Source organism: Squalius cephalus (genome assembly GCF_949319135.1).
Source record: "Squalius cephalus genome assembly, chromosome: 21".
NCBI lineage: Eukaryota > Metazoa > Chordata > Actinopteri > Cypriniformes > Leuciscidae > Squalius > Squalius cephalus.
Window position 1 is genome coordinate 19198128 of NC_137142.1, and position 12749 is coordinate 19210876.

The 12749-nt window shown below is 36.8% G+C and overlaps 2 protein-coding genes across 2 annotated transcripts in view; one reads left to right on the plus strand and one right to left on the minus strand.

Moving 5' to 3' along the window:
• The first annotated feature begins 77 nt into the window (after positions 1 to 77).
• On the plus strand, positions 78 to 2086 carry LOC307149677 (ladderlectin-like). Its single transcript, XM_079856184.1, has 6 exons — positions 78 to 495; positions 634 to 701; positions 919 to 1013; positions 1299 to 1421; positions 1560 to 1671; positions 1825 to 2086. The coding sequence occupies exons 2-6, from the start codon at positions 638 to 640 to the stop codon at positions 1917 to 1919; spliced, it is 489 nt and encodes a 162-aa protein (XP_079712310.1). The 5' UTR covers positions 78 to 495; positions 634 to 637; the 3' UTR covers positions 1920 to 2086.
• A 7993-nt stretch (positions 2087 to 10079) lies between these two features.
• Positions 10080 to 12749, minus strand: part of ptpn20 (protein tyrosine phosphatase non-receptor type 20) — a 36552-nt gene continuing 33882 nt past the window's right edge. Inside the window, exons 46-47 of the mRNA XM_079854678.1 lie at positions 12303 to 12365; positions 10080 to 12008 (exon numbers count right to left, since the gene is read on the minus strand). Of these exons, the coding sequence (XP_079710804.1) occupies positions 11892 to 12008; positions 12303 to 12365 (180 nt within the window). The 3' untranslated portion in view covers positions 10080 to 11891. The remainder of the gene's footprint in view (positions 12009 to 12302; positions 12366 to 12749) is intronic.

The window sequence follows — 12749 nt, forward strand, 5'->3', positions numbered from 1 at the left end:
TTATTTTGTAAGAACAGCTGATGGATAGCGTGCTGCGTCATGAGAACATCCCAGGTGAAGATAATGAGGAAATTGCTCCCTTCCAAGTGCGTTCCAAACGGCTACACGCACGCACTCCAAAGTCCCCACTGGGCCTCTCCCCTTCGAAGGGAGTAGGCAGGGCATAGGGATGCGCAATTCCGTTAGAAATTTGTTGTCGCAAACTCTAGGGGCAATGGGCGGCTTCTAAACCGTGAATTTTTACGGGCGTGATATTTAAATGACGATTGTTTTCAGCCGGCACATTTATCAACGTCCGATCATTCGTACGATGGGATTGGATGCATACGAATGAATCACACGTGAACCCTGTCGTAAAATGATTTCTGCGCTCGTTTCTACGTTAGATTAATACATGAGGCCCACCAGTAGGCTAAGCTAAAAGCAGGGCTTTTCTTTCTAGAACTTAACAAAAACTCTCTCTGAGATTCTAAAGGCAACAATCTGAAAAGCAAGGTGAGTTTTTGGAACAGAAACCTACTAAATAAAAATGTTTAAAGGATCGTGTTCGCTGTCTTTAAAATACATTGAGAATCCATAGTGGGCAGTATATGAGTGCAGACATTTAACTTTAGCTGCTTATTTTTTTTTTAGGTTCATGATGGCAATGCTGAGAAGTCTAATGCTGCTTTTCTTCATCTTCACCATGGGGAATGCAGACGGTAACGAACACATTTCATTGTAAAAACTCTTGCAAGTTTAAAAGCATTTTGGAAATGTACAATATTCCACTTTCTAATATTTGCATGATTAATGATGGATTTATAGTGTCAAAATACACATAATTTAGGCACATAATCACACAAACATAAAATAATAAAAACATTCTATGTTGTGAATATTACAAATGGCCTATAACATTATGTACTGGATGCATAGTTGATTTTGTTGAAGAATGCCCCTATGGATGGACAAATTTTCGACTCCGGTGCTACAAGTACTTCTCTCAGTCGGTTAACTGGATCACAGCAGAGGTAATGTATTAGTTACAACAAGGTGATTTGGACAACACTTAACATCAGGTGTTCTTTAACAGCATCTGAATAAATAGTTTGGTATTGTGTACTTGTGTTTATGTACTGCACGGGTCCCACATTTGAAAGGGGTTCCATCTCTATCAAATACATACAAACTGATACTGAGCAAATAATTAATCAGAACATACTTTGTTTGCAAATGACTAAAACATTGTTTAAAAAGTCACTTATGCTTTCTGCTAAAAATATTAGATTTTGTATTGACGCAACATCTCTCTTCAGAAAAACTGTCAAAGTCTTGGTGCGAATCTCGCATCTGTGCATGATGAATGGGAAAATGAATTCCTACTGGATCTGTTGCCTTCTTCCACAATATCTTGGGTCGGTGCTAATGATGCTGTACAAGTAAGTTAAATTGTGCTTTAAACAGAAAAGGCAAAGTTTCTAATGAAGATGGTTTGTCTTCAAAGCTGAACTTAGTTAGCTTCTTCCTTAAGTCTAACTACAGTAGTGCGCTTTGTATTCATTTTCTTCACTTATTAGGCCGGAGAGTGGTTGTGGAGTGATGGAACTGTGTATGACTATACCAACTGGTGCTCTGGAGAACCTAACAATTTTGGTGGTCCTGAGGACTGTTTGGAGATCAACTGGACCAGTGAGTGCACTGTCTTCAATTATAATTTCATATCATACGGTAACATGAAGTGACTCACTTGGATTTCACAAAGTGCCTTAATTTGAACATTTTTCTAAGATTCTAATACCACTGTAATGATCAAATAACTTATTTCATTATTCCACCCTACAGCTAACCATTGCTGGAACGATGCGTCCTGTACACGTACAAATAGCTATATTTGTGTTTCGGACAAGACCCTATTTGGTCATCCTACTCCAGTTTGATTGTACTACATTTTCTTATCGTTGCAAAAATGTTATTCTGAAATCAAATCTCTTATGAACTTTTTTACTGAAACCCACCTCAAGTTAATAAATGCATTGAAGCAAATCATGTGCGTTGTGGACCATCAAATGAATGTATATTCAAAAAAATAAATGTATTGTATGGCAAGGTTTGAGGATATGGTTAATGGCATTTAATGATTTCATCAGGGAAGGGGTTTAAGCAAGCTGTACACAGTTGCTTCATCTTTGACAAACACTAGAATACATTGTTTCCTACAATGGATTGTAAGCAAATTTGGATTTTATCCAGGGCTTTTTGTTTTCTGTCTCAAATATCCCGTTACTAGTTTGGTGTGAGAAACCTCAGCAAATAAATCGGTGATTGTCTGAACAAATTAAAGTGACTCAAACAGTTTAAGACCATTTTCTAAACCTGTTTGACTGATTGGATCAATAGTGATTAATTCACTAGTCTGGCACTTTGTTAGTTCTTCTAAACCGCTGATAGAAAATCCGCAGGGCATGTTGGTTCCAAAAATGCATTCGGGAGTAAACAACCTCAGAGTATGTTCATCGTTAACACACCAGACATTCTCAACCGATTCACAATTGAAAATGATACTAACCCTGCATCTCAATTTCCATGCTATCCATCCTAAACAGTTTGTGAGATTAAAATAAGTGTGTCCCAAAGCATAGTATGTTAAAAATAATATGCCAGAAGTCCCTGGATGGTCTACTATTTTCGAAGTATGGATCCATACTCACTATAACGGTTAATATTGCCCACAACCCATTGTGCTTTGGAGGAGGATCCAGTTCAGAACTAAGCATGAGTAAAAAGTTTTCAGAAAACTACGAAACATGGCGGATGTGTGTGACCAACGGTTTAGATAAAGTGGTTTGAGTGACTAATAATCAACATTTAAGCCGATCAAAAATATTTATGTAGCCTAATGTTATCCGTGTTATATTTCATCTGCAACAACGTGAACTTTTATAAACATCCGTTTGGGCATTAACTTAAATGTATCGTTATGCATAAATTTGAGTCGTCTCCGCATGAAATACGCGTGACAGTATTTCAACGTGCTACTGCATTTCTTTCTGATACTGAAATTATTTAAATGCGGAGGATTTTATCTTTGGCAAGATGATTGACAAGATGATTGACAGGTCAGTTTACGTGACAGCATGCGTGTAACTATGCGACATAGCAAATGTTAAAAACGCTATTTTATGACGTGATGTATGTGACGTGAGTATGCTTGTCTACTCTTCTGCAACACGCTCAAAATTGAATTGAGACGCAGCATAAGAAAAAAAAGAAAAGAAAAAAAAACGAGCCATACTACTTTTGTTAATTGCTGATTTACATATGGCCACCTATTTGGTTGTTGTGCAATCATTTTACAATCTTTTTGTTTAACAATCTTTAATCACTGCGAATAAGAACTATGTTTGTTTGATTCTAATTATATAATAAAAAAGACTGATTAAAATAAATAACAGTCTGTGCTTGCAAAGACAACATGGACGTATGTTTATTTTTTGTTCAGTCATTTTGCTTCCACATTGCTTGAAAGGTATATGTCTTTTATTATAGAAATACATTATAGCATCGAAAAGTCCTGTTGCAAAATAAAAAAAAACACGTCTGAATGCAGATCAAGGACGTGTGAGATGAGAAATATATAGCTATATTAGATATAAAATTAACATTAAGTTGAGGTTATCCGCTTACTTACGGGTAGGCCTATGTCACATTACCTGCTTTCTGGAATACCCCCCAGAATTTTTTTTTATCTCGTGTCAGAATAAAGTAATCTCCAACATCAGAGAAGGCTTTATCTGTAATATTTGACTCGGGCACCACAGTGTAGCTGTAACAGAAATCCAGTGAAAACGAGTTGCAGTAAAGGTGAACTAAACAAGACATTGACTAAAGTAAACTTGACTGAGAACATAGGCTAGCATAGACATAAATATAAACTTGACTTAAAGCTACACTGTGTGATAATTTCCCCCATCTAGCGGTGAAATTGTATATGACTACCCAGTGAATATTAGTTTCTGTTCCTTTCAATTTCGAGGGTGTTTTAACTCCTACTGTGGCCGTATTATTCCAAGATTAACATGGCTTCCAGTTCGACTTCGTCCAATTGCGCCTTTAAAACTATCACCTGTGATCCGTCGCAGCACAGATTTATGTTACAAGGTAAACAATACTTTTTCACCATTGACGTGAGGAAAAGTAACGCAAGTTATACGTCGTTCTGGCGTTATGCACAACCATGCTATGGTTAGACAAGCAACTATAAAACTTCGAATTTACACAAATAGGCTGGATTACCTGCCGAGAAGAAAGCAGGCAACTTCGGCGTCCGTTTTAAAATCTTTGCTCCTCATGAGCTCTTTCCATCTGGGAAAAGTTACTCCAATATTGACTTTGGTCTTGCGTTGACGTTTTAATTCTCTCTTTCGCTTCCTTGGCGACTCTGCTACATGTCCTCGAAAATAGGCGTGATCCTCTATCAGCAATCTTTCACATCTGCCGGCAGTCGCGAGTAATCTTCCCCTCGCATTCGTCTCTGTGTCACTGAGTGTAAAGCGCGAAAGGCGAAGCTTGAATTTACAGGTATGTCCCTCTTTGACTAATAGTTTCAAGATGGAGGGGCAACATGGCGACCGGCATTCAAACCCATCACCCATATGTACTTTCAATGGCAGATTATAAACTTACGAGAATACTTTATTACTTGAAAGAAGTAAATATACATTAATGAGCACATATATTTTTGAAAGAACTAAGTGTTTTTTGCTAAGAATCAACTAAAAAAATTACACAGTGTAGCTTTAAGAACACTGGACTCAATAACAGTGGTTAGAAGGTCGTATAAGGAATAGAGAGAGAGTATTAATATAGTACAGTTACGTATACTACTACATTAATATTAGTATACTTACAACATAAAGATACTTATAATATACTTTACTTATTAGTATACTTAATACAATGAACTTGAAGCATACTTTATTTTTTTTGTAAGGAAAACCCCACCAGTAAGTCTTTTTCAGGCCTGTAATGAATGGTTGTTCTGTCTGTGACACTACGCAGTCGCCAAAGAGAAGCCAGGGAAGTGTAAAGGACAATGTAAAAAACAAACGCACAAGCACCAGCTGCACTACATCGGCCCAGATGGGCAGATCCCCAGCATGCTCCTTTTCAGCAATCTTACTTTCGACTTATTGCAAACTGAATCCACAGACCTTTTGATTCCCTGATAGTTCACTTCACTTTCCACGGGACAGGAGCTGAATTGTCAGCGCACGTAAAGTTCAATCAGATTTACTTTCCAAAAATAACTCGTAGGCCTCTTTTTTTTGCACTTAAATACTTTTAAATGTGTTGTACCATGTGCAATTTCCTTACTTTTCATAGTAATAAAATATTTTTTAAGCTAAAATCTATACTTCATCTTGTAGCACTCAAGAAACCTGGTCATATTTTACAGGCCACATTGGAAGCGAGACCTTCCTGCTGTTAATCAGATACATGACTACATGGGGGATACAGCAGGTGGAACACTATTACTTACCCAACAGCATGCTAGTCAACACCTGCCCTGTTCTTCTAACCATCCGTAGTCTTCTGCTTTTCCCATCATTTCCTTTTTGTGACTATAAGAAGTCCATAAGTGAAGCTCCAGCTGTGTGTATACAAGGCATCTTCTGTCTGCATACAAGTCTCTGGTTGCTCTCAAAGATCCATTGGCTCCCTTTTATGAACTGATCCTTTGCTCTCCATAATTCACTGCAGATTCACAATATTCTCTGCTTTTGTGGGTGAGACATCTAATTGCAAACAGAACTGACCATATTAGCACATGAACTAAAAATGATTTATATAAATGTACACTTACAGTGTTAACATATAACAAAGTACCATGCTATTCATAAGTCACCATAGCCTTTTACTCATCAGTAAGTTTGCACTAAAATGTATTTTAATTTTAAGACCAAATTTTGAACTGATCGAAACCACATATTCCCCGTAAAACTACATTCTCCCGTCTGTGTTAGAAACAAGTATACTGTAGGCCTGTTTTAGTTTAGCTTAATTTTTGAAGCGAAATGAAAACAGTAAGAAACCCTACAAAATAAGTATTAATTATTTCTCAGTATAACAATTAAGTAAAATGATATACAAAAAGCAATCTGCATAGCTGTATGCACAGCTGGCCAATTAGAAATCCGAAAACTATCGCGTACACGAAGATCTTTCTGAATGCTCTCAGAAGAGAGTGTGCACGAAAAGAGAGGGCGTTACGATTTTTTTTTCTACAAACATACAATTATTAAAGGGGTGGTTGATTATGATTTCACTTTTTTAACTCTAGTTAATGTGTAATGTTGCAGTTTGAGCATAAACAACATCTGCAAAGTTACGAAGCTCAAAGCAAAGGGAGATATTTTCTTTTACAGAAATTGCTTTTTAAGGACTAAACGGCTGGTAGGGACTACAATGAGCTTCTTCACGGGTTAGTGACATCACTAATCCTAAAAATAAAATGTACATAAACCCCTCCCCTGGGAACACGATTTATAGATTATCATGACAGAATATGCTAATCAATGAGAAGAAGATGGTTAACTCCACATCAGCAACATAAATTCATCAACTAACCATCCGGAAATGTCCTGTTGAATTCTACATGTTGTCACTTCTTCTTGAGTCTCTCCATTAGCTTAAAGGAGACATATCATGCTTTTAAATTGTTCCTTTTTACATATAAATCATACATTTGTGGTCTATATAAAGCGGAACTGCAATGCTTGGGTCTGAATTCCTCATTATTATAGCTCCACGGGCCCCTTTTTTACCCCTTTTCTGAGGTGCTTCTAAAAGCAACTCGTTTTGGTGCGGTCTCTTTAAATAAAATTGAGACACTTCATAACCCGCCCCCTCTCCAGGTTGCAGAGGTTCAACTCCACCCCGTTCGGCCATTTTTGTAGTCTGATAGCAGAGATAGGATTATCTAGCGGCACAGAAACATTTTATTCACACGTTATTAACAAAATGTCAACAACGGAAGACTTGTCCAGCCAGCCTTAGATGTTCGAGCCAGAGTTGGAGCCGGAGCGAAATGAAAATGAAGACGACGAACCTGCAGAACAACGTCTTCATATGGATGTATCGCAATGGTGTGTTACTGTATTTACACATGAAACTTTGGTCTTCCGACCTTTTACCACCGTGTCGATTTATTTTGATTAATATGTGCGAGGGAGAGAGAGCAAGACAGCGTCTAGTTTGGAGACGGTGATGTCTTGTTTACACTTTCGCCGGGCTCCGAGAGAGAGTGCGAGCGCGCGCGACCGGGTCTCTCTCTCTCTCTGCTCGTTCTTTCAGTTAAACTTGTGTCACAAGCGCGGCAGTTCATCTACATTAGACGGTGTAATGAAGCGTGTGGGTTACTACATCCAACAACCGATCATTTTAACTTACCCTCTCGTAACTTCTGCATCCTTTAGCTTGGACTACAAAATTGCAGCGAGAAATAATAATGGCGGATCGCTCGAAGTGTTGGGCCGGAAGTCAATGTCCTTATTTGGCAGTTCCGCTGCAAATACTGTGACGTGATAGTTCAAAAAACGTCATAGATAACAGAAAAATCGGAACAGGTTGAAAAATATGACCAAAACAGAATATACAGATATCAACGAAGCACCTGAAGAGAATAATTTCATCTTTTCTGTACTTCTAAACACTCCAAATATACAACAAAATGCATTTAAGGGCTAAAAAAGTGCATTTAGCATGATATGTCCCCTTTAATGTCCGACTCCAGTTTAAACATAAAAGGCTAAATAGTTTCTGAAATTTTCAGTGGTGTCTGTGTGAGGTAATCGGAGCTGCTAACACACACACACACACACACACACACACACACACACACACACACACACACACACACACACACACACACACACACACACACACACACACACACTCTTGAAGCTCCGCCTTCTGTGCTAGAAGCAGCAGCTCATTTGCATTTAAAGCAACACACACAAAAAAGACTTGCTTTTGCTCACCCTCAAAAAGTGACAATTTTAACATGCTATAAAAAATATATGTGGGTTATTTTAAGCTAAAATTTCACATACACACTCTGGGGACATCAGAAACCTATTTTACATCTTGTGAAAAGGGCATTATAGGACCCCTTTAATGAATTAGGCGCAATGAGTGTTTTTGAAGTCTGAAGTGTTTTGTTTCTGAATGCTGCAAAACAGACTCTTTTTATCTGAGCTTGTTTGGTGCTTTAATTTATAAATCAACTGAAGAATCTATTTGTATTAGCAACAGTAGCCTACCAATGTAATTTTGTGGAACCGAGGACGTTGACTTGTTAGTGCTGTATTACATTATATGCTATTTTTACATTCGTTACCAAAAAAATAATGTCTGCACTGCACTGTGAACCCAAGAGTTGGTGGATTTACAAGGTGGCTGTGAGATCATTTCCACACTCTTATAAATCACTGGCTCTCTCCAAATACCAATTCCAAATGACTTTACCACAACAATACACCCACCAGTGCTGTCTTCTTGAACTTTTCAGCTCAGTGACAAAAGCAGCGGCTCTGGAAGTGTTATAAAACTGAAAGATGAGCTTGGTTGGGTCTTATATTAATTCCTAAAGTATGTTCAAATTTCCGCACATGTGGTTTCAGTTGCATGATCAATGATTGGAGTATGTCAGAACCACATCCTCTGCCATTTTCCTTCTCCAAATGCACTAAATCAGTCCTTGCTAAAGCAATTGCTTTATGTCAGCGCGTTGATGTTGTCAAAAAATGTATTTTCATAGAATAGCTATTTTATTGTCACTCTGTAAATGGGTGTATGTAAATAAAGATGATGAGAAGATTGCCAATAACTACAAAACATTACAATTAATGTCAGGGATTCCATTCCACCAACACATTATGTTTACTATGAGGCAACAGTGGCGTTGTTGGTCTTTACTAATTGAAAACATTTGGAGAACACGTTGAAGAAAACAGAAGCAATAATGAAATCCAGATGGCTTCTTATTATTGCTAAAACATGCCTAAAATCACACCAGCAAGGGAAAGAGTGTTTCATTTCCAACACATTAAGGTAGCTTCTCAACAAAGAGCGATTGTTAAATTAATGATAATAGTAATTAATGATAATCCCTAATTAATGATAATCCCTCCTGATGTGAAATTATCATTGTTGTTTAGCACAACAAAAAGTTGAAGACAATTTAAGCAACGGCTGCTATAATTCACAATATCAACAAGGCCTGGAACAGAAGAACTCGCCAATCGTGTTTTCACACAAATGTTTGGCTTTGAAGGCTTTCCTCCTCTTCCACAAGGTCAAAAGGCTTTCCATGCTGTCACAAGAGCCCATGTGAGAGCCGAGGTGGTGTTTACTCTGCAGTAAAAGCAGAGTGGGAACACTCTGCCCCGTGTGCCATGGCGTTGGCTGTAAAGATTCTGTTTTTGTTTCTCCTGAAATTTATCATCCACAGTGTGGCTGCAATGACAACTGGAATCCTCAGGATGTGTACAGATCAAGTGCAGGAAGAAAGGCTTCTGAGCTGTGCTGAAATAATATATATGATTCAGTGTGCTACTAGGATCAGATTCAGTGCTGTAGATCTTTGTTATTGAATTGGTGGTGAATATGAATATTAGCGATGGAAAACATAAAATAATTTAACTGTTCTGATTCCTCTTAACGAGTCCAGTTTCTTAACAGTTCCATTAAAGAAGTAAGAAACTAAGAAATATATATTTGGAAAAAAGAAATGCCATTTCACTGCCAAATTTTAATAATAATTCAACTTAAAACTGTTTTTTATTTTTATCATTAATGTTTTTTTAATTTTAGAGGCACCTTAAACAACAATACTTCAGTAAAAAAAAAAAAAGTAACATTTCACTGGATTTATTTTTATAAAATACTAGACGAAACTCATGTGCATCTTCAACTACACACTGAAACTCCAGTAACGACAGTGATTTTAAGTCACAGTTAGTTGTAAACTCTATGTGTTGGATTCACTAAAAGAACCAGCTCATAAGAGTCATTCATTATTTTCAAACACATGAAATACAATGATATACTGTTTTTATTTGTAAAAATGGGTACAGTAAGAGTAATAGGCCTACATTTCTGATACATATCATAACTATAGCTCATAATTGAGCTTTCCATCAAAGTACAAGGTTAATAATTTATAGTGAAATACAGTAATATAGTAGTTTGATCATGTTTCACAAAGCCTGTGGAAAATTAATGCAAATAAATATACGACTATAGATCAAATGGGACGATTTACCCCTTTTAAAAGCTCTGATGTGCTCATAGTCTATAATAAACTCAGTTTAAGACATTAGTGTGCTGCAAATTATTGTGCTGTTGCTTTGCATCAAGCTCAACAGTGTGAAGTACAACAGTATCACAGAATATTGGTCCATTGCCATTTCCAACCCATTCACACATTTGTTGCTTAATATTGTGAGTCTCATGTCTTACGATGGTTTACTGCAAGCGTTCTTTCTCCATTACAAGTGTAAGCAGATACTTGCTATGCTGTCCAAAGTCAAATACTGGTTTCCAAGCGATTATGCCTGCTGGCAGACCCTCAGAAGCTATACAAGAAGGCTGTGGTTTGTAATCTCTTAGAATCAGTCCTATTTCTTTGGGTTAATTCCTCCTTCTCTAAGAGGTAAAACAGCTTTTTATTTTAGAAGAGTGCAGATAAAGAAAGATGAGCGGTAAACTGCCCACATGTAGAGAAATTAAAAGGCACTTTGCTAAAAGTATCTGTCCATCAGCTGGTTCTTCTGAGAGTGTAAAAATCATTTTGAATGAAGATGACCTCTCTCGCAGCTACTAAAATCAGACACTGCAATACTGACAAATCAGAACAATGCAATTCTGTAAGAAAATCTGAAAATTTGACATACTTCAGTTTGGATCAGTATTTAAAACATACATTTTGTATAATGGTTTGAGGCTGAATAGTAAATTCTTTAAAATGTGAAAAATAAGTTAAGTGAATTAAATAATTAATGAATTGATTAATTCAATTAATTGAATTTAATTAATAAATATTGTGCATAACTTTTGTATTAAAGAAACAAAAACATGTTCAAGGCAAAATGACTAGGAGTCCAGAAAGGCTATGAAATCAGTGTTTTTAAGCCAAAATGGTACAAAAATATATATCAGATCACACAAGGACTTTGCACAGTTGGGTTAGTTCACCCAAAAATGAAAATTCTGTCAGTAATTACTCACCCTCATGTTGTTCCAACCCCGTAAGACTTTCGTTCATCTTCGGAACACAAATTAAGATATTTTTGATGAAATCGAAACGTAGTCTCACTATTGGGCGACACTGGTCATGTGTGTGATGCTGGCCCAGAAGCGCTGCGCTGTTACACTACATGAACTCACTCAGAGGCCTGACTCACTCACTCAAAATGAATAGTTGAATAAAGTCGTTATTTTGCGTAAGTATTCTCATCGCTTGATAAACTTAAGGTTGAGCCACTGTAGTCACTTTGACTATTTTAACAATGTCTTTACTAACTTTTCTGGGATGGCAGATATCGATTACATAGAAGCCTATGAAGGAGTGAGCCAGCTATCAGATTTCATCAAAAATATCTTCCGAAGATGAACGAAAGTCTTACGGGGTTGGAACAACATGAGGGTGAGTAATTACTGACAGAATTTTCATTTTTGGTTGAACTAACCATGTAATGAAAATATCAACCATATTTCCTATGGTATATTCAATATTCGATTAATAGAACTAGTGGTTGTACTATATCAGACACACACGATCAATACATCACCATGTCTGCCACTCCAAGACACATATATTGTTGCCTTTTTGAGACACTTGTAAGATTTTAAGGACTGTAAGGATGCGTTAATGAACAGGTTTCGGTTTGCCAGTGGTGCCCATGAAGAAGTGAGATGCTTTGTAACACCTCCAGCCAGACTTTGTAACAAAAGAGGTATTGTTCCTGAAATCAGAGAGAAGAATGGCAAAACCTCTCCAGTAAGTTCATGCAACTATACTATACATTCAGAAGAAGGGTAATGCACACAGAATAAACACAGAAGATAAATATTGTATTCTCCCCAACCCCATTTTGATGCTAATTAAAAGCTGATTAAATAAATGAAAGCCAACTAAGATCAACTCATGATTGACGTTTTTCTTTTTCTTCTTTTTTTTTTTTGAGAGACCATGTGCCCTAGAGCATTATATATTCACCTGAAGGAAACATTCTTACTGGATGTCCTGATTTACCCACCTTGGTCTGAATCATGCCGTGCCGCTGGAGTCTCATTTCCTTTACTATGTCACTCACATTAATCTACGGGAGCAAAACAGAAGTACATAGATTTAGTTGCTCATAATCAATGTTACATAATTCTGAGGAAAAAAAATGCTAAATATGACATTCTGGAAGACTTGACATTCTGGAAGACTTTGAATTACTTTTTTTAATTTCTAGGTTCTCTCACAATTCTGATATTTTTCTCACAATTCAAAGTTTATATTTCAAAATTCTGAGGGAAAAAAGACAGAATTGTGAGTTTATATCTAGCAATTATTACCTTAGTCACAATTGTGAGTCATAAAGTCCAAATTGTGAGATATAAACTCACAATTGAGAGGAAAAAAGTCAGAATTGTGAGATAAAAAGACGCAATTACTTTTTATTTTTAATTCCGTGCGTGGAAACAATCTTCCATAG